The following is a 24,140-nucleotide window of genomic DNA, read 5'->3' as shown; positions in this document are numbered from 1 at the left end:
TCTCCTCCCTCCCCCGAGTCCGCTCTCCTCCCTCCCCCGAGTCCGCTCTCCTCCCTCCCCCGAGTCCGCCCTCCTCCCTCCCCCGAGTCCGCTCTCCCTCCCCTGAGTCTGCTCTCCGCCACCCGCCGAGCCCGCTCTCCCCCTCCTCCCCCCCAGCCCGCTCTCAAGACTGCACGCTCTTGCAGTGCGGCACTTCTGGTGCCCGCTGCTTGCGATCGCGCGCAGTCCTGCCTGCTCTGCCGCCATGATCTGAGGTGCAGGGGGGTGAGGGGAGGTGCGGGGGGGTGAGGGGAGGTGCGGGGGGGTGAGGGGAGGTGCAGGGGGTGAGGGGAGGTGCAGGGGTTGATGTGAGGTGAGGAGGTGCAGGGGGGATATGTGATGTGAAGGGGGGGTGATGTGAGGTGAGGAGGTGCAGGGGCTGATGTGAGGTGAGGAGGTGCAGAGGGATATGTGATGTGCAGGGGGGTGATGTGAAGGGTGTGTGTGCAGGAGGGGTGATGTGATGTGAGGTGCAGGGGGGTGATGTGAGGTGCAGGGGGGGGTGATGTGAGGTGCAGGGGGGAGAATGATGTGAAGTGCAGGGGGGGAGAGTGATGTGAGGTGCAGGGGGGAGAGTGATGTGAGGTGCAGGAGGGGAGAGTGTTGTGAGGTGCAGGAGGGGAGAGTGTTGTGAGGTGCAGGGGGGGGAGAATGATGTGAGGTGCAGGGGGGAGAAGGATGTGAGGTGCACGGGGGGAGAAGGATGTGAGGTGCACGGGGGGAGAAGGATGTGAGGTGCATGGGGGGTGGGATGTGTTTGGTGTGCAGGGGGGTATTGTGTATTTGATGTGGAGGGGTGTATTACAGCACCGACAAAGTTTATTGCAGCAAATGCCGCCGGTTCACCGGGATTTACTCCGGCTGGTGCTTAGGAAAGTCAGCGCATCCAGCCGCGTCCCCTCCGTTCCCCCCCCCCTCCAATCCGCGCGCAATTTAAACATCTTCCCGACCCTCTAGCTGCGCCTGCTGTGCCCCTCTGCTTCCCCGCTCCCCCGCTTACCTCACTTCAAACCTTCAGGGGAGTCGGGGAAGCCGGGCGCTCGCTTGACTGTGACGTCACCGACGTCACGCGAACGAGCCGCTTCCCAACGCTTCTCCACGCTGCCGCCACGCATCCTGCCGAGCGGCATTTGCTCGAATAAACTTTGTCGCTACTGTATGTGTGTGGGTGAGGGGGAGCGATGGGGGTATGAGAGATAGATGGGGTGTATCTCAAAGGTTGATAGTGAGGGGTTCTGGGGGAGATATGAGGATGATGATGATGATTTTACCCGTGCGGCCCAAATTTTTTTTCCTTGGAGCAGTTCGGTCCTTCTCGCTTTACGAGTTGTGCAGGCCTGCCTTAGGATAAGGTTACATTGTAGCTGCTGAGATGCACTGACTGAAGGATTGATTGAAACTGAAAGGCGGGCATTATGTTAGGCACACAATCAGGATTTTTACAGATTTATAACAGGAGCAACAACGATTCCCAGCTTAGGTAATTATACATTGACACAGGCTTGCATATAAAAAGGAGGGGAACAAAAGGATGTAGTATTGCTGCTTTAATAAGTTAAATGTAGCTGTAATTTTAAGTATTTTTTCAAACTTATCATTTACATGGTAAAAACAAAATGCTTAGATAGATAAAGATAGCTCATGGAATATTTTGTAAATCGGTATCGCGACCCGAGGAAGAAAGGAGAACTCTCGAAAGCTTGTCTTATAATATCTATTGTTAGTCCAAATAAAAAAGGTATCGCCTAATATTGAAGTACTCAAAATATATTAGAAAACATATATTGGAATATAAATTATAAAGTAAATTATATGTGCATTAACACTTCACTATTCCCCCCTTAGAGAACAGGAACCTGAAAAACAGTATCATTACTCTCTTCCTAAAACCAAGCGGATCTATGCAGGAATGGGAGAATCCGGGCCCCAGAAATTCTGGCTGGCTGCCCAGTTTTTTTTAAATATATATTTTTGTCCATCCATGGGTCTATGTATGGAGGCAATATTTGCACAAAACTGGGACATTCTCACACTGCACTTATGCATCAAAGTATTTTGCTCCAATTTTTCCCCAACTTGCACCATTGGGGAGAGTCAGTAGGAGGAGTTGGGAGAGTTACATGGTGCACAGATTATAATGAGATGTATCACATTCTGCGTCCCTGCCCCAGCTGGCACCTTGGGGAGAGTCAGTAGGAGGAGTTGGGGAGGAGTTACATGGTGCACACATTATGAGATGTATCACATTCTGCATCTCTGCTCCAGCTTACACCGTGGGGAGAGTCAGTAGGAGGAGTTACATGGTCCACAGATTATAATGAGATGTATCACATTCTGCGTCTCTGCCTCAGCTTGCACCTTGGGGAGAGTCGGTAGGAGGAGTTGGGGAGGAGTTACATGGTGCACACATTATGAGATGTATCACATTCTGCGTCTCTGCCACAGTTTGCACCTTGGGGAGAGTCAATAGGAGGAGTTGGGGAGAGTTATACGGTGCACAGATTATAAGGAGATGTATCACATTCTGCGTCTCTGCCTCTGCTTGCACCTTGGGGAGAGTCAGTAGGAGGAGTTGGGGAGAGTTACACGGTGCACAGATTATAATGAGATGTATCACATTCTGCGTCTCTGCCCCAGCCTGCACCTTGGGGAGAGTCAGTAGGAGGAGTTGGTAGAGTTACATGGTGCACAGATTATAATGAGATGTATCACATTCTGCGTCTCTGCCCCAGCTTGCCTCTTGGGAAGTGTCGGTAGGAGGAGTTGGGGAGGAGTTACACGGTGCACAGATTATAATGAGATGTATCACATTCTGTGTCTCTGCCCCAGCCTGCACCTTGGGGAGTGTCAGTAGGAGGAGTTGGGGAGGAGTTACATGGTGCACACATTATAATGAAATGTATCACATTGTGCGTTTCTGTGCACCATTATTTTTCCTTTTTATTTCTCCCAGAAAATCCACCATATCTAAAATGTCGTAAGTCTAAAACTCTGCCCCAACAAACGGAGAAGTGCGTCAACATTTTGTCGATAGACCCCCAAGATCTTGATGTATAGAGGCAACGTGTGTGTAACTTTAATATTAGCAGATAATGAGAGGTTAGGAGATTGTAGAGATACTTGGCATCGTCATATAATGTTTATTTTCAGGGCTAGTTACAATTATTTATTGTAATCTTTTCCAAAACTTTTCGTTACTGGAAGATCACAGGGATATGATGATTAGAATTCAAAGGCCCTATTCTGCAGCTACCGTGGTCAGACCACCAATTTTATATATCAATTCTACCCTACCCTACTGCAGCTTTTTCACCTGCTGCTGCATCTAATCCACTGTTTCTCAGCCAATTTCTCCCGCAGGGCCCCCCTATTGAGATGATCCAATTGCTGTGGCACCCCATCATTTTATCAATTGTCACATTTTTGAAGTTCCAACAAAACCGAGTACAGTACAGTAGTAACTGAAAATAAGTAGCTAATAGCAATATAATCTTACACTTACATTGACCGTGTTATCATAGTTGACTGGGGAAGAGTTAGTGAGAGTGAGTCTGTCAGTGTGTGCGACTGTCATGCTATATGTGTCACTGTATGTATGTCACTGTGTGTGTCTCTGTCACTTTGTGTGTGTGTGTAATTCTCCGTCATTGTGTGTGCATGTCACTGTGTATGTGTCACAGATATACGCTAACACAGAGCCGCCGGAACACCCCGCTACCCCATCACCCACTCCTAAATACTTGGCATGGCTCCTACGTATTTAATATTTTTGTCAACCTCTGGTCTGAGGCACCCCTGAGTGACATGGCATCCGGCGTGAGAAACACTGATCTAATTATTAGTCACACTACATCACCCACCAAAACCAAAAAGTAAATGTGCCCCCCCCCCCAGATGGTTTAATTCTGTTGTATTCAAAACACATACTGTACCAACAAATAGAAATAAACATCAATTTGTGGTCAACCCTAGCGATTCAGCAGGGCGTCATCATCTTTCTGACTATGGGTATATGTGTCTTCTGGCTTCCCAGGATCAATATCTGAATGGTGAGCGCATCCTACCTGCAAAATGAGCTCCTGGAATGGGGATCGGCGGCAGCCCCTGCAATACTGCCGACACTTCTTAGCAGACAACGGGACGTTTCATGGTAAAGTAAACTCTTTAATCATTGCCATCTAGTTTTTTTTCCACAGTGCAGAAATATCAGTTTCCGCGTCAGTTGTAATTGAGAAAATAATTGCCCTTTGAGGAGCTTGGCACCATGGCAAAAATAACAAACAAGTACAATATAGAAGCAACACAGGATTTGAGCTATTAAGCTGTTCACATTTTTTCTTGAACACCATTAATGGGATAAACAGGCCATACATGACTTAATTAAAGCAGCAACTCATGCCGCTTGTTTATTTTTTTTTTTTACTCTTTAAACGGAGGGTTCCCTGACATTACGGGACCACAAAACAGCTCCCGGGGACCCCAGCCGGTTCAGGTAAAATGAAACAATTACTATCGGTCAAGATTGACGCTTTTCAACTATTCTGCTATTTTGGGCATGGCAAAATATCCTACATGGACCTTGTGCCATTCTCCTAATGACGCCACTGTGACATTCGGTGAACTGCAGCAATCTAAATGGAGTATACAAAGTCTCCTATTTAATTTAGGGTCACATGATCACTGTAACAATGTTGACATAACCTGAATGCTAAAATATCTGAGATAACATACTGGCGTTGAAAGGTTTGATGCATCAAACCTGTAATAAAATCCAGGACCGCCTTGCAGTCCGATTATACAGCTCCGAGGTTCTTTGGTGCCCTCTGACCTTCACCACATAAGATAAACACCAGGGCTGTTCATGTTGGCTGGGTAAGTCTTAATAAGGGGTTGAAATGCGTATCATGGACCTGAAAAACAGATGGTCCAGGGCTACTAATAATCTATGGAATCATAGTATATTATGCATTCTCACCACCAGGTGGCACTGTAAGAATACAAATAATGCTAGAACCTGGAAAAGAATATATTAACGAAGTGAAATGGTTCCAATTTTTAAATTAAGATAGTAGATATGCTTTCTCAGTGCTTGTTGCTAAATATGACTTTTCCATACTAAATAATGCATTTTTTTTTTTTTCAAAAGAGACAGCCCCCGCTAGCACCGAAGTGTGCTGACGGATTTTGTTTAAGTGAGGCAATTAGATAGCTGAGCAGAAAACATAATTTTCTAAAGACTAACTATCAGGGATTGCACTTGTAAAAAAATTGATAGCATTTTTTTTTGCATCTGTAACTGGATAAAGCTTGCTATTAAGTGTGCTCATGTTACATACAGTTTTTGCTGCATATTAAGATCAAATTGATAAATCTAGTTGGTCTGTTGAGTGTTATGTCTCCAATGACATCCAGAATAATGCCTGTACAGTAAGGGCTGGGACCCGCTGCGGGCGGCCGCACGAGCTTTCCCCACCAGCAGGGGAATCCTCCCGAGCCGGTCCCGGTCCCCCCTGGCTGCACAGCTCACTACACGCTGTGACGCGTCAGCCGCTAGGGGATTCAAGAGAATTGTCATCCCTAGCGTCGACGCGTCACGTGGTGTGGCTGTGAGCCAATGAGGAGGGGAGGCTTCGGGAGGAGGAGAGGCTTGTATGTGTGTGCCTGAGTGCGTGAGTGCCTGCCTGTGTGTGTGTGCGTGAGAGTGCCTGCGTGTGTGTGTGTGTGTATGAGTGCCTGCGTGTGTGTTGCTTTTAATTAAAAACAATCAGCAGCCCGAGCCCGTGGAGGGAGGGGGGGGCGGGCGAGTAGCGGGTCCCTCCGCTCAAGCCACGCTCCCCTCCTGCTCAAGCCTCCCACTCCCACCCACCCACCTCCCGCTCCCTACAGACCGCATATCGCCTGTCTGCAGTGCGGGAGCGCTGATGGAGGGAGCGGGGCCTTAGCCTAAGAGAGGACACTTTCACTGGTATTTTGCTTTTGGTTGTGGTTTTAAATAAAAAAAAAAAACAACTTAAAAACGCAACTAAAATAAAGGAGTAAGAGGATAAGCCTTTTTGGGGTTTTTATCTCCGATTTGAACATTTGTTCTGAGGTTTCACTCAAAATGTTGAACCGAATGTCAAATCTGCGAAGTTCGAATTTTGAACCAGCGAATGTACCTATCCTTAATTTAAAGTGAAGTGTTTTTGGTGCACTGAGATTCTATTCAATGGAAAATCAGCCTAAAAAACACCCCGATGCCTAGTCACAAAGGTTAATTTCTTGTTCAATGATTATCGGGGATACTTAAAGAGGCAATCCTTGCGTTTTTTTCCCCTTCATTTTTTTAATACAGGATTGAAGAAAGGGGTCTCCGGAGCTGAACCCCATTCATTTCAGCTCGGGGAACCCCCTGCTTTCGGAGATACTTACGTCTGTAGTGGGTGCCGGTAGCCACTCCAGTTTTCACATTACGGCTTATTTTCAAAGCTCCCACGCCCTGTGGGCCAATAGGAAGCAGTGGCATCATCCAGTGCAGGCTTCCTATTGGCCCATGAGACCGGGGGCTTTAAACTGCAGAGAGATACCGGCGCCCCCTTCGTTGGTAAGTATCTCCGGAAGCAGGGGGTCCTCAGAGCTGACATTAATGGGGCTCAGCTCTGCAGACCTTCTGCTCCAATCCTGTATTAAAAAAAAAATGAAAAGAAACAATGGCACAGATTGCTCCTTTAAAACACACTGCATCTCATTGTCATATTATCACATTGCATCTTAGTCTTAAGAAGGGTCAAATGATCGGCCCAATACACACGGGCTTTGTTTGATGGACCTCTGTTTGAATGGATACTGGTCTCCCGATCCATAGAGGGGGTTGTTCTTAGGCCTCGAACATGGTCAGCGCTTATGCGCTGACCTGTGCTGCTGCTCGGCACTGAGCCCCTGCAGCCGCAATGCGAGCGGCTTTAGCAGGGGCTCGCGCACGCGTCAGCACGCTTGGGGAAGCGTGTGTCTGACGGAGGTTTGAGATTTTCCTGCTTGCCGGAGCGCAGGGCCGGTCACGTGAGCGGTGCGCCCAATGAGGGCGAACCAGCTCCGTGACGTCACTGGCCCGCCCCCCGTCACGCCCACGGACGGCGCGCTGTGTAAGGCCAGGGTAAGCACCGCTTTCCCTGAGCCTCAGCGCGCCTCCGCCCGCATAAAAGCACTATGTCCCAGGCCTTATCCCCAAGCAGATTGCCCTGTGTATTTACTTATACATTGGACTATGTCTTGAACTGACTGCTTCTATTGGAAATGCTACGCACAACGTATGTGTGGAAGCAATACAACTGTGGCATGTTTTTCATGTACTTACTGGAGGTTCCATGGAATCTCTCATATCAGGGGTGGCCAACTCCAGTCCTCAATGACCACCACAGGTCAGGTTTTTCAGGATGTCCCTGCTTCGACTGAGCCACTGAGTGAGCCACCTGTGCTGAAGCAGGGGTACACTTGATGCCTCCCTTGTTCATTACCTTGATACATCTAGAGCAGGGTTTTTTTTTGCACCACTTTAGCCTGATACAATGTTGCCCATAACTGTTCCCAAAGTGAATTTTCTTTTTTTGTGCAAATTGGGTTTCCACTCCCCTCCTTTCTTGAATGATAACATCAGCTCCAGGAGGTACAGCATAGCAGCAGATGGTGCTGAATCCCCAGTGTACTAACTATCTTTGGCAGGGCGAATGTGACAAAAACTCACTCAAGATCACAGTCCCATCCGATCTCTGCACATATGCTTCCATGGTGCTCTGATGTTACCCTTAATTATACCATGGAGAGGTTGATATTATCAGATGGTAAACCATAATGATAAAGTCCACAAGACGCAGAACAACATTGTTTGGAACGATTATTTATTTCTCTTGATTGAGATTTTCAGCATCATCTAACATTTGGGGCTGTTTCTTCAACCATTCACCCTATTACTTATTTTTATTTTTGTAATTTAAAGGCTGCTACAGAATTAGACTGACTGCTCCACTCAGCGGGGCTCTCATAACCACAATATTTCTCATAAAAGCAATTAGCCAACAGAACTTTTGTAAGCCGTCCGAGACGTCCTTTTATTAACGATCTTAGAAATGGTCCAGTTTTCATTTTAAAGGCGCACATTTCATTTTTCAAAGCACTTTTGTAGTCAATGAGTTGGGTTAATGGAACATACCATAAAGGTCACGTGAAGTCAGCAACCTCAGCATCACTTGTAGATATCCTGTGTGCTGTCACCAAGTCAGAAGAGATACTGAAGAGGCAACCTAACTGCATGGTTACTTCTGTCAACGCTGAAACACTCTTCACTTGTTATCTTGATCTTAGTGATAAACTGGTCTACCATTTACCCTTTTCCTATACAAATAACAACAAAAAGCCAACTATGCCCAACCAAACCATCTTCATCCTCCTCCTCATCATCCATCATCATCATACCCATCACCCATCATCATTTCTCTTTTGAGTACAAACATACCTCCTCATTGCAATACTTTACAGTAAAGCAAATTAAAATGATAAGCAATTGTTTTGTTAGACAGGAAAAGTCAGAAGGAAGAGGTAAGTCCTACACCGAGCCCGAAACGGTGGTAAGGTCGACATACACCTGAGCCCTGGCGGTAGCAAGTTCCAGATCCCTGAGGCTCCACACGAGAAGGCCCACCCAGTGTAGAGTGCAGTACCCTTGGCACAGAGAGGCGGACCACCCCTCCCCCCTCCCCGCCCTGCACCTGAACGTGTGGTAATTGCATGTTTAGGAGGTTAAGGCCCATATTCCTAAGCATTCTACTGCCATACAAATAGAAAAAATAAGAAAAAAGCGCTAAAAAAAAAAAAAGTTCACCTGTAGTAAGTAGATCATCATGCAAAAGGGTCAGAAATTATAAATATATCATATTGTTATGAAAGAAACTATGCTTTCCTATACCTATTTCCAAATATAGAAACTTTCAAGAAAAGGGAGAAAATCCAGCACAACTCCAAAATCTGGGGAGAAAGAGGGAGAGGGGAGGAAAGTAAAAATGTACAGTATTGTAGTATATTATGCATACGGATGGAAATGCACTCACATGGCGTGCCTAAAATATAGGCACCAACATGGGGATGGATATCCAAATTCAGAGGTCCACATCTTCAGTTGGAATCGCTCATGTGGGTCAAGAAATGAAGAAGACATATAGTTTATAAGGGATATGTTAGAAAGGTAAGACAGTTCAGTTGCACTTACAATGGAACAAATATTAAAAAGCTTAAAGCACCAGTCCAAGCTGCTGTTCCCCCCCCCCCCCCTTTAATATGTGCAGAAATACAATCCACACAATGATAAGTAATTAGCTAAGGTTCACTAAATGGCCGTCAGTGCAGCAGAAGAGGGCCAAAGATGCAAAGTTCTGTGTGGAAGATCATGTGACCATGCAGTCACTAGATACAATTGGTGCATATATTAATTCAAATTTTTACATATTTACATTATACATTCTTATATTCATATTAAAGCTGCAGAAGACGCAATATACTACATGTGTGTTATTTTTAATAAATCAGTTCTGTACTATGAGAAAATACTTGTAGCAGTTTTTGTTTTCTAAAACAACTCAGAATTACATTTTTAATGTATTATAATGTAACAAGTATTTTTTATTTCTATAGCAACCAATTACAAAGTCACATCCCCTTCCTCTTCTGAAACAGGCTCTGGCACACCCCCTTTTGAGCCTTGCCCTCTCTCTAGCAGTGCACCAATTGGATCTAGTGACTGCCTGGTCACATGACCTTCCCCACAGAATTTTGCATCTTTGGTCTTCTTCTGTTGCACTGACAGCCATTTAGTGAACCCCGAGCCGAATCTTCGCCGATCGATTACAGGAGAACGAATCGATTAGCAACTTAGCTAATTCCTTATCACTGTGTGGATTGCATTGATGCACATATTAAAGGGGGGGGGGGGGAAGACGGCAGCTTGAACTACTGTTTTACGGAATAACGTGTGAAGCTGCCAGGGGTTCACCACACTGTGAATCTCGTCTCATTGTTATTATTTATGGTGCTTATCGTCTGCAACCACTTACTTTTAGCTGCAGTCTATAAATGTTGTTCATACTTCTCATTTATGTGCAAATCTAGAGTTGCATTTGCACATTATTATGCTGCCAGTAGCCCTGGGGTTGGATCCAAGGCAAAGACGAAATACAACAAGCTTGCTATCTGAATGATTTGTGATATTCCCCCTGATGTGCCACAGCTGCTTCCAGGCTACATCAATGGAATATATTCTTTAATAAATCATCATTCTTCTCATCTGCTTCAATGAGGGGGGGGGGGGGGGGGGGAGTCAAGAGCTTCTAGGCACATTACATGCTGTGGTTAATGATTTGGATGTCCTTATTGATATTCAATAGTATTTAAAGCAGTAAATCCCCTGTTTCAGAGAAGATTTTTTTCATAATGGCAACTAGGAGGTCTCCCGGAGCTGAAGCAGGGTAAGAGTAGCCGCTGCAACACTCCCCTGCTCCACAAGACACATTCCAGCATTCAACTGACTGGACTATAAGGTGTATTCCAGCCCGAAAGGGGTCTTGTAACGTGGCACTTCTTGACCCTTTGTAGGAGGGGCGGCGGTACCAAAGCGCCACAGCTCCTCTGGCACTTGGCGATTACGTGACAGCTCTTCGGGGTACCCAAGGGGTTAAGAAGAGTGGCCCCTAGGGTCGTCCTACGCAAACTCTCAAGAAGACATCCAACCCCCGGATCACAGCTCAAAGCTTTATATATTGTTTAAACAATAGTCATGTAAGTGATTCGGCTGCTTCAACAGCACAGTGTATAGCATGCAAAATATGTGATTCTTTGCCCCTTCGTGAATTGAAGACACATTTATAGTTTGTCTCCTTTTGTGAGCTGCATCATGAGCAATTTTCATTTGACTAATCACCAGTCTCGGTAAATTACTGCTGCTTTATTTCACTGCATCAACAAAGATTTCATTCACATTTGAAGCCGGCAGAGATGCCTGTCCCTCCTCCATGGCGAATTGTTTCTCACTCGGACTAACTGTAAAAGATTAATTCATTTGTAGCTGACTCCATGTAATTACAGTGCTAGGATTCAGGTGCGTGACCCGACTGGCTAAGTCTTAACTGTTGCGTCAGACTTGCATTGAGGTGGACATGAGACTGAACGAGACATTCTAGGAATGGTACACACACTATCATCCTGCCGCTCCAATCCTGCACCGTAGAACTGTTTTGAACACTGACACAAAATGTATTATTCCGATTCACTTATCTTTTTTGCAGCACTTGGATTTGTGAAAATGTTCTTTAAAAATGAAAAACGCTCTATTGGAAAGCAACAGAATAGGCAATTTGTGTGGGTCCCATTTAACGTTGCTTTTCTCATTGTCTTAATTTTAAACGTCAACGTTTTAGCAGCCGGTTCTTCCTGTTTGGTACCTTTGTGCAGTGTGCAGGAAATACAAAGGACATAGTATAACATTGGCAGTGTAGGAGGTGCTGCATGGGTTAACCTTGACATGACCAGGGAGGCGGTCAGGCGGCTCCCCCCCCCCCCCCCGCCCGCTTTGTCCCCTTACATATCCGAAATAACGACAGGAGACGGTAAACTGGAGGTAAAATTGGCCGCGGCTATTTTATTAATACATAAACTACGAGGGGTAAATGCCAATCCTCGCCAGAGTGTACTTTCCCCAGGAGGGGGAGGGTCAGCCGGCCCCGCGCCGCTGCCGTCTGCGTGAGCGGGCTATCGACGTCATGAATATCTGACCTCGCCCACTCGTGCTCCCCCCGGGCTCAAACGGCCCAGCTCCAGTCTGGCAAGAACAAGCACCTACCCCCCACGAGCCGCCGCGACAAAGGCAAAGCCGGTCAACGACCCCTCCTGCTTGGAACCTTGTTCCTTTCAAGATCAGCAGAGTAACAGACTTCCATACTGCAACAGAACAGAGAAGCATTACCAACACATACTGTACATGTCCCATGTTACAAATCCCCCGCCCACGCTTCATTAACGATTACCGCTGGATTGCCCCAACCTAATTAAGGGGATGGGTGGGTGGGAATTCGCTGGCGGGAGGCAAAGAGGACTTGCCCCCGCCAGCTTGGCCTTAAGAGGCCACGGTTGGCCCTCCCCTGGACAGGGGGAGGGCGATGCGGGGGCGGGCCAGAGGGGGGAAGGCCGCCCCCCCCGTTCATGAACACCCCCCCCCCCCCCGCCTAAGGCTGGGGGGGGGTCGCTTGACCAGGGAGCCGGTCAGGCAGCCCCCCCGCCCGCTTTGTCCCCTTACATAACCGAAATAACGACAGGAGACGGTAAACTGGAGGTAAAATTGGCCGCGGCTATTTTATTAATACATAAACTACGAGGGGTAAATGCCACTCCTCGCCAGAGTGTACTTTCCCCAGGAGGGGGAGGGGAGGGTCAGCCGGCCCCGCGCCGCTGCCGTCTGCGCGAGCGGGTTATCGACGTCATGAATATCTGACCTCGCCCACTCGTGCTCCCCCCGGGCTCAAACGGCCCAGCTCCCAGTCTGGCAAGAACAAGCACCTACCCCCCACGAGCCGCCACCGACGACCCTATTTAACCCCCCTTTGCGACGGGGCACCGGCCCGTCCCTACCCGGCCCTGCTTGCACGGGTCGCGACTATTGCCTGCCCCAGGATTAGCAACCCTGGGCCTCACGCACTGTGACTGCGTGCCTCCGCCAGCCCCCCTCTCCCCGCACACCAAACCCCCTGCCCCGACCACTATTCCCCGCCGGGCGGGAGGGGGATCGAATCCCTCGGCGTCCGCCACGGCCCCACGCTATCCTTCTGATAAGGGAGGAAGGGGGAGGGGGGGTCCCCCCGCGCTGCGCTCCCAAACGGAAAAGCGCTCCCAAACGGAGAAGAGAGGCCCCCCCCCCCCCGGGGGAAGAAACAACTTACATTGGCCGAGGTCCAGGGGAGTGCGGGAGAGATCCACTGGAGGTCCTTCTGAATTCGCTGGCGGGAGGCAAAGAGGACTTGCCCCCGCCAGCTTGGCCTTAAGAGGCCACGGCTGGCCCTCCCCTGGACAGGGGGAGGGCGATGCGGGGGCGGGCCAGAGGGGGGAAGGCCGCCCCCCCCCCCCGGTCATGAAACCCCCCTGCCTAAGGCTGGGGGGGGGGGTCGCTTGATTGCAGCTTAACATGTTTTGGCCAAAAGATTGAACTAAATGACCCATTCTTAAGAGAAGAAAAAACAGATGTATCCTTACTGCCTGTGTTGTAGCCAATTCTACAACGTAGTAAGGAAGAAGTGTTTTTTTTAAATAGTGGAATGTGTTTTTTTACCATGTGTTTTAGTAGTGAATGTAGTTGAAAACAGAACTGGTTTCCTTTTTGCAATGGAGTATCATTTAAAGCAGCAGAGTCACACTATGTTTAAGTGGATATTTATTTTTTAGAGAAATGTGACTTTAACATGCTAGTTTATCAGCAGTTTCCCAGTTTTAAGCAGCTCTTTGTCTAGCAACTTTTGTGCCTGGATTATTCCTCACTGCTTGACCTGAGCTGAGCTGCAGTGCTGTCTGGTATCATCATGGTATCATTTTTTGCATGAAAGCCCAATCTCCTTTGCCTAACACTTTTAGTTCTTGCACATGACAACTAGAGTATCAGAGTGCTAAATTAACATATGAAGACACAATCAGTGCTTTCCAACCTTATTTTGTTATGGAACGCTATGTGAAATTCTGAGGAACCCAACCCTCTCTAATAATGCATCTGAGATTGGATGCATTGTAAGGAACCCCAACACTCTAATAGCACGTCTGAGATCAGATGCATTGTAAGGAACCCCAACCCCCTCTAATAGCGCGTCTGAGATCAGATGCATTGTAAGGAACCCCAACCCCCTCTAATAGCGCGTCTGAGATCAAATGCATTGTAAAAAACCCCAACCCTCTCTAATAGCGCATCTGAGGTCAAATGCATTGTAAATTCTTCTATATTTGGTACAATATTCAAACGACTTGAAAATTGCAGGGAACCTTTTAGGGGTGCTCGGGGAACTCATGTTTAAAAACACTGTCATAGAAAGTTTTACTATATGGTCAGTAAACCCTTACATTAGAAAAGCCATTAAAATAGTATTATTTGTCATCTGTTCTGTCTTTTTGCTCAGTGGAAGGAAGACACTGACAGTAACTCTGTTGGTGACAAAGACATATGGAAAGCATTTCCAAGCGATGCCTTGCAGGTCCCTCTGGCTGCAAAGATAATAAATAGGTTTACATTGAATACATTTCTTTACACATCCAACTCCTTCAATACCTCATTCCCCTCATTTGTAAACAAAAACAGAAACCACAATTCTCTGCAGTGTTTCCACAGATGGTGTTTGGGTATTTGCAATGGTTGGAATTCATTGCGAAGGTACATAAGAAAATAGCATTCACAAAACAGATAGGGGCCTCCAGGCTGCCTCTGCCTTTTTATTTGATCCAATATACATGGTTTGTTGCAAGATTGACTGAACAAATCTGCATGTAATATCCATAAATACACAGATATTTACCTGGATACTTATGTGAAGACAACAAAACATGTATATGTGCAAGTGAATAATCTTTAAATTGAAGATGACATTCTGGGACAAAGCTCAATTGTGTATTTTTGTTATGTTAGTTTAGTATTTCTAAGCTGTAAAATAGAAATGCACAGCCATATCTCCTCACAGCGGAGTACCAATGTCACAGAAATACACCAAGCTCTTATAGGCCACCTGTTGTGAGGAGACGCTACCTGGGTATTAAACACCTTTACACCGACTGAATCTAAAAGCTTCCTTTTGAAGGTGAAAACAATTTATCTAACAGTATCGTACAAAAAAAAACACACTAAGTAAGACAAATAGAAGCAAAAAGCAATATTGTATATGCAAAAAAGAATATAAATATATATATATATATATATATATATATATATATATATATATATATATATATATATATATATATATATATACACACACACACATATTAAATGCTCTTGTGCCCCAGCTATAGAGCAAGGGTCCTAACATGCTAAATCCGAAATGGAAAGTATGTTTGTATGTATATCTTTAGTTATATAGCGCTTTATAATACACATTACATAATATATTGCATAGTGGGAATAAGCGCTTCAGACATAAAACAGGAAAAGGAGTCCCTTCCCGGAAGAGCTTACAATCTAAGTGGTAAGTGGGGAGAATTTACAGAGACAGAAGGAGAGAAGTGGGAAGTGTGTCGGCAAGGGGCCATGGTCCTTGCATATGAGATGTATATCAGCCAGCAGAGAGGCCATGTGCTTTGTTAGAGAGGTGTGATTTAAGAAAGTTCTTAAAGGTGGAGAGAGAGGGTGCTAGTTGGTTATTGAGGGGAAGGGCACGCCAGAGGTGGGGTGTAGTGAGTGATAGTATAAGGCTGCATCCATGGTTAGCGCAACCGTGCCCATGGCGCGATCAAAATCCATTAAGGCAATGATCGCGGCCATAGACCGCACGCGAGTGCGATGGGGCGCGTGACGAATCAAATATATTTGTTTTTGCCACGCGTTGGCCAGGTCACGTGCGCGGTTCATCCAATGAGGGTGATCCGTGTCTTGGGAACGCCTCCCGGCATGCCCCCCATTGCGCAATCCAACAGGCCACGTAAACACTCCAGCAACAGGCGAGCGTGATGCAGCTCACGTGCGGGCACCATGGATGCAGCCTAAGGCCGTGCTTATAGTGACGGCGATGCGAATTCGCCCAAAAGCATTGCCGCCGCCGGAGCGACGTCGCCATAGCGGAAACCCGCCTCCGGCAAAATTAGATTTTTCAATGGCCGTCGCGTTACGTGACAGCCCTTTAACAAATCAAATTGCGGGGATGCAGCCGACCGGCAAAACATAACATTCGCCGGTGGCGACGGGTGACGTCACCCATTGTGACGCCGTCGGCGGCACTATAGTCAAAGCCTAAGGGGTAGAAAGAAGACATCCTTGAGCAGAATGCAAGAGTCGGAAGGTGTAAAGCGAGACATTAGAGCTGAAATGTAAGAAGGGGCAGATGGGTGTATAGCCTTAAAATAGAGGAGAAGAATGTTCTAAGTAATGAAGGATTTCATAGGAAGCCTGGAGAGGGAATTCAGCAGGAGAGATGCGGAGACAGATTCAGGGGAGAGCAAAGTGATTCTGGCAGCAGTATTAAGGATAGATTGTAGAGGAGACAGGTGAGAGGCAGGAAGGCCGGATAGTAGAAGGTTACAAAAGTCGAGATGGGACAGAATGGGAGCCTGCATTAGGCCTGGGACCCGCTGCGCTCGTTGGCGCGGGCGGCAATGTAGCGAGTTCCCCACCAGCAGGGGAATCCTCGCGAGCCGGTCCCGGTCCCCACTGGCTGCACAGCTGACTACACGCTGTGGCGCGTCAGCCGCTAGGAGACACAAGAGAATGGTGTTTCCTAGCTTCGACGCGTCACGTGGTGTGGCTGTGAGCCAATGGGGAGGGGAGGCTGCGGGAGGAGGAGAGGCTTCGGGGAGCGGGGAGGAGTGTGGAGTGAAAGCAGCGTGAGTGTCTGTCTGTGTGTGTGTGTGTGTGTGTGTGTGTGTATGAGTGCGTGAGTGCCTGCCTGTGTGTGTGTGTGTGTGTGTGTATGTATGTATGTATGAGTGCTTGCGTGTGTGTGTTTTTTTTACTTACCTGCAGCCCGTGGCAGCCCGTGGAGGGAGGGGGGGGAAGAGTAGCGGGTCCCTCCGCTCAAGCCACGCCCCCCCTCCCTGTCAATCCTCCCACTCCCGCCCACCTCCCGCTCCGGCCCCCCACGTCATGGCCGCGCCCCCTCACGTCATGGCCGCACCCCCCCCCCGACCCGTTTGGCCACGCCCCCCTCTACTACTGAAGTTTCCTGTAAACCGCAGATCGCGGTACAGTGAGTTGCACGCGCCGCCGGCAAGCAAGCCAGCCGTGCGGACGCGTGCAACGGGACCTTAGCCTTAGAGTTTTAGCAGAAGAGTGACAGGAAAGGGCGTTTCTTTGCAACGTTACTGGGGGGGAAAGCGACAAGTTTTAGCTACATTTTGAATGTGCGAGGAGAATGTGAGGGAGGAGTTAAATGTGACACCTTGGCAGCATGCTTGTGATACTGAATGTATGATCGTGCTGCCAACAGTAATGTAGAAGGGGCAGTAGGGCCAGGCTTGGGAGGAAGTATGAGGTGCTCCATCTTTGATATGTTAAATTTGAGTCGGCGGAGGGCTGTTCAGGATGATATAGTGGCCAGACATTCAGAGACTTTGGTCTGTACAGCAGGTTTACGGTCAGGGGTTAAAAGGTACAGTAAATTTGTGTCATCAGCATAGAGGTGATATTTGAACCCAAGAGATGTGATAAGGTCACCCAGTGAGAGTGTGTAAAGAGAAGAGGTCTCAGGACAGAGGCCTGAGGTGCACCCACAGAGAGACTGACAGAGGAGGAGTTGTTAGTAAACTAGATACTGAAAGTACTATGGGAGAGATAAGAGGAAATTCAGGATAGAGCACTAAACTGTACAAGCTGGACCTTCACGAAAAAATATATTTATGAGCTCACATACCGGTATTTTCAGTTAATAAATATATTTTTTGGTGAGTGCCCAGCTTGTTTAGCATTCTACCATAAAACTCCAGTAAGAAGTAGTTTTTAAAAAATATATTTTAATCCCGTCAGATATTTTTGCATGTAGGCATTATTCCTTTGTATCATGTTGCAGTTTTGAGGTACGAACGTTAGACTTGTGGCAAATAAAAATGGCTACCGATTCATCTAACATGCATAGGCCCATATTTACAAATCAGTGTTCTTGCATAATACACCATTCAGCAGAAAGCGCCTAGGAAGACAGCTTCCTACAGCAGAGTTCACCTCACAACTCATTTAATAAATGAACAGGCTGTAAAGTGTCTTCCTGCTTCTGAAGGTGCCTTTTGAAATGGCAGCACTTAGTAGCCATGGCCCTAAATGTTTATTTTGCTACGTCAATGCAGAATTAAACACTGCATCGGTGCAAGATTTCCTGTGTTTTCCCCAAAATGTTTTTGAGTTGGAGACTAAACAACAGATAAACATAGGAGCACTTAATGAGACTTTTTAAACAGTCGTCAGATGAGAATACCCAGATAATTCCCATTGGTATCTAGTAGCTCCACGTCCCCATCTGAGTTACAGCTCAGGGGGGTTTGATTCAGATTTAGTATGACAGGCCTTAGTTGCCATGGTAACGCTGCAAGCCCCTGCAATGACGATACAAGCGATTCGAACCACGTGGTACCTTTAGTTTAAATTGGGCTGGTGGCTGTTTTGAGTTCGGTCTGACATGCATGTAAATTTTCAGGCCTGTCAAATTTGCAAAAGAAATCCCTTTTCCTCAGGTAGTTGAAAAGGGGGATATTTATAGGGAGAATTCAGGATGATGTGCAAGATGCTTATTAAACATTACCCTGGATAGGAGCTGTCAGTGACCGCAAAGTTAAAAAGAACATTGGTATAAATAACAATAAAAATCTGATTACAACCTAATAAGGAGGGGTAATTTGGGCAAAGCCAAGTGGAAGGCTGCATGATTGAAGCAGATGTAGGATAATTCTCTGCAAGACGCATTGAAGTGGAACAGGAAGCACCTATAAATAACAAACCTAGAGGTTTGAATGGACTTGGTTCTGAACTTTAGCCAATGGGTGCAGAAGAGACAAAAATATGTGCAATATCTAAAATAGCTACAGATGGACTATATAAGGCACAGGATACCATAAGCCTATCTACCCCAGGTTACTTGAACGTGTTGCTTGTATTTGCCACACCCACTCTACTGGAAGGCTCTTGCATGTATCTACTACTCTATTTATACTTCTTTATGCTCCTAAATGTAGAGGTTGTGAACAAAAACATGTCATACAACAGCTTGTGATTAAATTGAAGAAATCCATACGCTACACGGCCGGTGTTACAATTTGACAATATTTGAACATAAACGGTTCTTAGGCCCAGACACACGAAGCTCGGTTCGCCTATTTAACGTAACGTTGACCAAAATGAACGTTATGTTAAACCTAACGCCCACGCGCTAAAGAGAGTAACGCTACGATAACCTCGAGTTAACCACTGAAATAACGTATCGATATATTTCCACGGTCGTTAGGCTTATTCATATGCAAATCAGATGCTAATGACCCATTAACCCAGGGGGTCTCAACTCCCGTCCTCAAGACCCACCAACAGGTCAAGTTTTCAGGATATCCCTGCTTCAGCACAGGTGGCTCAATCAGTGCCTCAGTCGAAGGCTGAGCCACCTGTGCTGAAGCTGGGAAATCTTTAAAACCTGACCTGTTGGGGGCTGTTGAGAACCCCTACGCTAACCTAACATCGCAGATGCACTAAACTCAGTTACTGTAAGCGCAGGGAAATAACGTTAACGATAAATAGGTTACACCAAAACTTGCCGTTATTCCCAGCCAGACCACGATTATCCTAACGTTATTTCATAGAATTCTCTATAAAGAGAAATATATGTTAAGATAAAAAGTGGTACCCATATACTGTATATTCTTTTGGTCTGGCACTTTCCAAGACCAAGATATATATATATATATTATAGATAATAGATAATATACCATTAATAAACACGGGAATTACGCGTTACATTTCCCCTACTGTGCATTGTATTGCTTAACGCGCCTGCGCTATTATCGTACCCGCTACTGCATTTATCGCTGCGATACTGCTTTTGGTGACGGGTGTTGCTTTTGCATATAATTAGTTTAGTGGATACCAGTTAAAATCAGGGGAAATAACGTGTTACCTATTTAGGTAACATCACGTTATTTGCACTGATTTAACGTAATTTACTGGCCCTGCATAGTAATAGAGAGACAAAGGAGGCAGCAAAACAATTGTTTTTTTAAGTGCAATGTGTTAATTAAACAGTACTGATAGAATGAAGGTATTTCAAAGTTGTGGCTTATACAAAGCCAAATAAAAACATTATGTTATAAGATCACTGATATCTACTGTTTGTTGAGGGCTTATATTATTAAAAAGCAGCGACTGCTGAAATGCACACACCATTATATTATATTGTCATATCATTTCAGCCTTGTCCAGCATGCTCTGTAAACAAGGAATAACATTTTATAGACACACGTTTCCTACCAAGGGCAATTTTCTCCAGGGAAGGATATAAAAAAAGAAAAATAAGCTTAGTTAAAAGCAGATTTCCAGAATCAGGACCCATATTTCCCTTTTCTCGGATATTGCAATCAGAACTACCCACTGTACAATAGGTCTAAAGAAATTAAGCCTGGACCATACCCTTGTATCATAGCACTATTTGCAGCATTCAGTGAAATGCAAGAATTACTTTCTAAACAGACCTGTTACAGAATAATTCTAGGTATATTATCTACCATAATAAAGAGAGATCCAGTGATTATGCAGACTCCCTGTAAGCTTGGAGCAATAAACAAAACATGTATTCAAACCTTTCTGTGATTGTCAATGACAATTTGATGAGAATAACAATTACCTTCCGAAGATTGCCTTTCCTAAACAGAGGTGTTTTCTCTCTCCCCCCCCCCCTTTCAAGCGAGAGATTTGTTTTCATTTTCAATATTCACTCTGCGCCACTCATTCACAAACAGAAATATGTTAATCGGTGTCTGAACGACCTCCCTAGGTGAGACGGATCTCCTTGACTTTGGAGACCTGCACTTCACAGGAATTATGCACATTTAATGCCTCGAGGGTCTTAATCATTCCATTAGGCATGCATGTCTCATACCAAAAGTAGTCACAGACAGTGCATTCCCACTGTAGCAGCTGAACCCAGCAGACGGCTCTTGGATTCCTATCGGTGGGAGCTTTCCACTTTGGAGAAAGTTATGATATCTCCTGGGTTTCGAATGTTATAACTGTCGCGTTGTGGATTGCCAGAGCGTCTTCCAGAAAAGTTAAAGTGCTCCCTGGTGAATCCTTTTATTTCAAATGTATTGTTGGAAATATGAGAAGTGAAGGAGATTGGATCCAGGGAGTGACTGCATTGTGTGTGCCAATAATGTATAATAGTAACACGTTTAATGGCAGACCTTGAAGTATACAAAAATTTAAGCCCAGAAAAAGGTAAGGCAAATGTTTTTCACTTATTTTACTAGTGTAAACATATTGATAGACAAGTGTGCATAACTTGTCTAATTTTCATTCATACCCATCAATCTTTTACAATAATATATCATGAACATACAAGTGCGGTTTTAATACGTCTACTCTGTATATAATCTTTGCTGTGGTTTGATGGAAATCCCATATTTTGGACACGTATCATTTTGGAGGGTTTTTAGTATAGAACTAATCAGGACCTAAACTCTCTCTAGATTTATTTTCGGACTTACTGTGACAATATTAAAAAGATTCATTTCTGACAAACGCACATTACTTATTTAATGCATATGCACTATCTGAACATTATTAGTGATAATATTAGTGGCATGGGGATGAGGAAAGTCTTTAAATGATACACTGCGGTCAATGCGATCATGAGCAGAAAATACAGGGAAATATTAAAGCTCGGCATAAGTTTAATTCGCATTGATAAGGCATTAGTGGAAGGATATGAGTTCAAAATTCAAACAGTGCGTAACAAATTCATTAGATATGAAACAAGCAAAGGAATCGCCTCCATCCTGATAAATGAGTCTAAAGAGGTAAGCGAGCTGTCCTTTGTGCTGAAACTGACAATACTGCAGTTTTACGCCTGTGTGAACCAGCACAACAACAATCATTTCTTCATTATCTTGTGTGCTATAGTTTATCATGGCTACTACTTATCAAGTGTAGCTTGGCTTCTGATAAGAATGTTCCATCAGTCCTTTTTGTGCCTGCTGGTGACAGCTAATGGTCCCCTCATTCTATTTTCTTGCATAGGGTAGTTGCCTTATCACTGATAAATATTATCACTGATAAATATTTCTGCATTTAACCATTTCTGAGCTTGGGACAATTTGTATTAATAAATTAGTCCCATCAGGCTCTGTTAATCTTAATATAGGATTATATGGAGTTTACAATGGGTATTTTATAGGGGAATCACCAGGTTCCAGATGTGTGTTCATGTATGTACTGGTTTTACTAGTACTTATCTGGTGAACAGCAGCAATAGTCCCAAATATGTGATCAGTTTTGTAATTTGGAACAGAACTAATTGAGAATAAGTGTGGGTACTTTCCAATTATATCTATTTATTCTGCATTTGGGTAAAATAATCAATGTGTAAGGTCTTAGAGTGTTTTGCTTGTGTGATGCTGTTGATGTGTATTGCATATCATATGAGCTAAAATGTACCCAGGTTTTTGGAAAACAATTTAAAATATTTTTTTTTTTACCTGAACTAAGTTTGCATCTTATAGTATCTGTGTTATCAGAGCATTCAGCTTTTGTTCACCCTTTTTATAGAGTGTGTGTGTGTGTGTGTGTGTGTGTGTGTGTGTGTGTGTGTGTATTTATATATGTATGTATATGTGTATAGATATATATATAATCTACATCTACCCACATACATACAATGTATAAAAAATATATATATATTTATATCTATATCAAACAAACAAAGTCAGAACTATGGTGCTCACTTAAATTGATAACACGTGTTAGGTAGGTGAATGTGATCAAACGTGTCGATTGATTGCTATTGTAATAATATATCAAAAGAATAAATAAACCAAACATTTGTTTTAAAGAGTATGTCACTAATGGCATAAATCAATTATTAAAGTGAAAAAATAAACATATGGCTGTGATAATATTCTATCTTACAATCAGTGACACATAAATAAATTGCCAGAGGAGAAAAGGGAATAGAAAATGGAGACGTAGCAGCTTTCAAAAGAACCAAGGTTCCAGGATACTAGATAACAAAGGAAAAAGAAAGTGCATGCTCCGTAGTATCAATCAATAATATATTTGGGGATATGGGTACAAAACAGATACACATACATTTTCGAACAACACGGTAATTAAATAAGAAAGATCAGACTACAATGTTGGGCAGAGTTCTTAGAGCAACAATCTCAATTTGTTTTTCGTCGCAACTCTGCCACCCCTGAGGAATCGCGAGTTACGATGAAACGCGCTGGGATTGGTTTTCTAAGAACCCTGTCACCCATTGTGATCTGATATTTCTAACGTCTCCCACATATCAGACCTAAGAGGAGACATTAAGGAGTGAAGAAAAATCCAGACTGGACCAGGAACGCTTTAGGTAAAAGCGGGGTTAAATCTGTTGGCAGCCTCCAGAAAGTGTCAGTTCAAAGACTTCAACAGCACTGCCAGACCTCACGCACACATCAGCTTTGATCCTTCTTTGGAGCACTTTAAAATCCCCGGCTTAAAGAGATCTCTTTAAATCAGGAATAGATTTTTCCCACCAGTAACCGCTGGAAGCCGGGTAAGAGATTGCGTGTAGTGACGGCTACACCTCACCAGATAAACAATGGAAGCAGGGTAAGGAATTGCCTGCTTTTTATTACAATTCTGTCTGTGTAGAGATTCCAACAGCACCACCAGATTCAAAACACGTTGGGGGGTTGATTCCCGTCCAGGATAGGTTATAGAGGACCCGTCTGACCCTTTTGCATCTACCCCCCTTAGGATATATATATATATATATATATATAAAAAATCTACTCGCCACCTAGTACCAAACGTGTGCTGCTTGGGCCAACATTTACTCGCCCGGGGGTTAAATCCACTCGCCCGGGGCGAGCAAATGTATAGGTTTGTCGAACACTGTATATATATATATATATATACAGTGTTCGACAAACCTATACATTTGCTCGCCCCGGGCGAGTGGATTTAACCCCCGGGCGAGTAAATGTTGGCCCAAGCAGCACACGTTTGGTACTAGGTGGCGAGTAGATTTTTTTGTGTGGCGAGTAGATTTTTTGGTGATTTGTCAACCACTGTGTGTGTGTGTGTGTGTGTGTGTGTGTGTGTGTGTGTGTGTGTGTGTGTGTGTGTGTGTGTGTGTGTGTGTATATATATATATATATATATATATATATAT

At 45.0% G+C, this 24,140-nt stretch overlaps 1 protein-coding gene across 3 annotated transcripts in view; it reads left to right on the top strand.

Moving 5' to 3' along the window:
* The window catches only part of PLCH1 (phospholipase C eta 1), a 126,036-nt gene that overhangs the window by 19,016 nt on the left and 82,880 nt on the right, over positions 1–24,140 (top strand). Inside the window, exon 2 of one of the 3 annotated variants that reach the window (XM_075570521.1) lies at positions 4,073–4,189. In XM_075570521.1, coding sequence (XP_075426636.1) covers positions 4,111–4,189 — 79 coding nt within the window. In that variant the 5' untranslated portion in view covers positions 4,073–4,110. Of the gene's footprint in view, positions 1–4,072; positions 4,190–20,729; positions 21,200–23,270; positions 23,576–24,140 lie in introns of those variants that run through there. The other 2 variants (XM_075570523.1, XM_075570526.1) reach the window with 2 other exon arrangements.

This window comes from Ascaphus truei, chromosome 14 (assembly GCF_040206685.1).
Source record: "Ascaphus truei isolate aAscTru1 chromosome 14, aAscTru1.hap1, whole genome shotgun sequence".
Lineage (NCBI taxonomy): Eukaryota > Metazoa > Chordata > Amphibia > Anura > Ascaphidae > Ascaphus > Ascaphus truei.
This window is presented reverse-complemented; position numbering and strand designations above follow the sequence as displayed.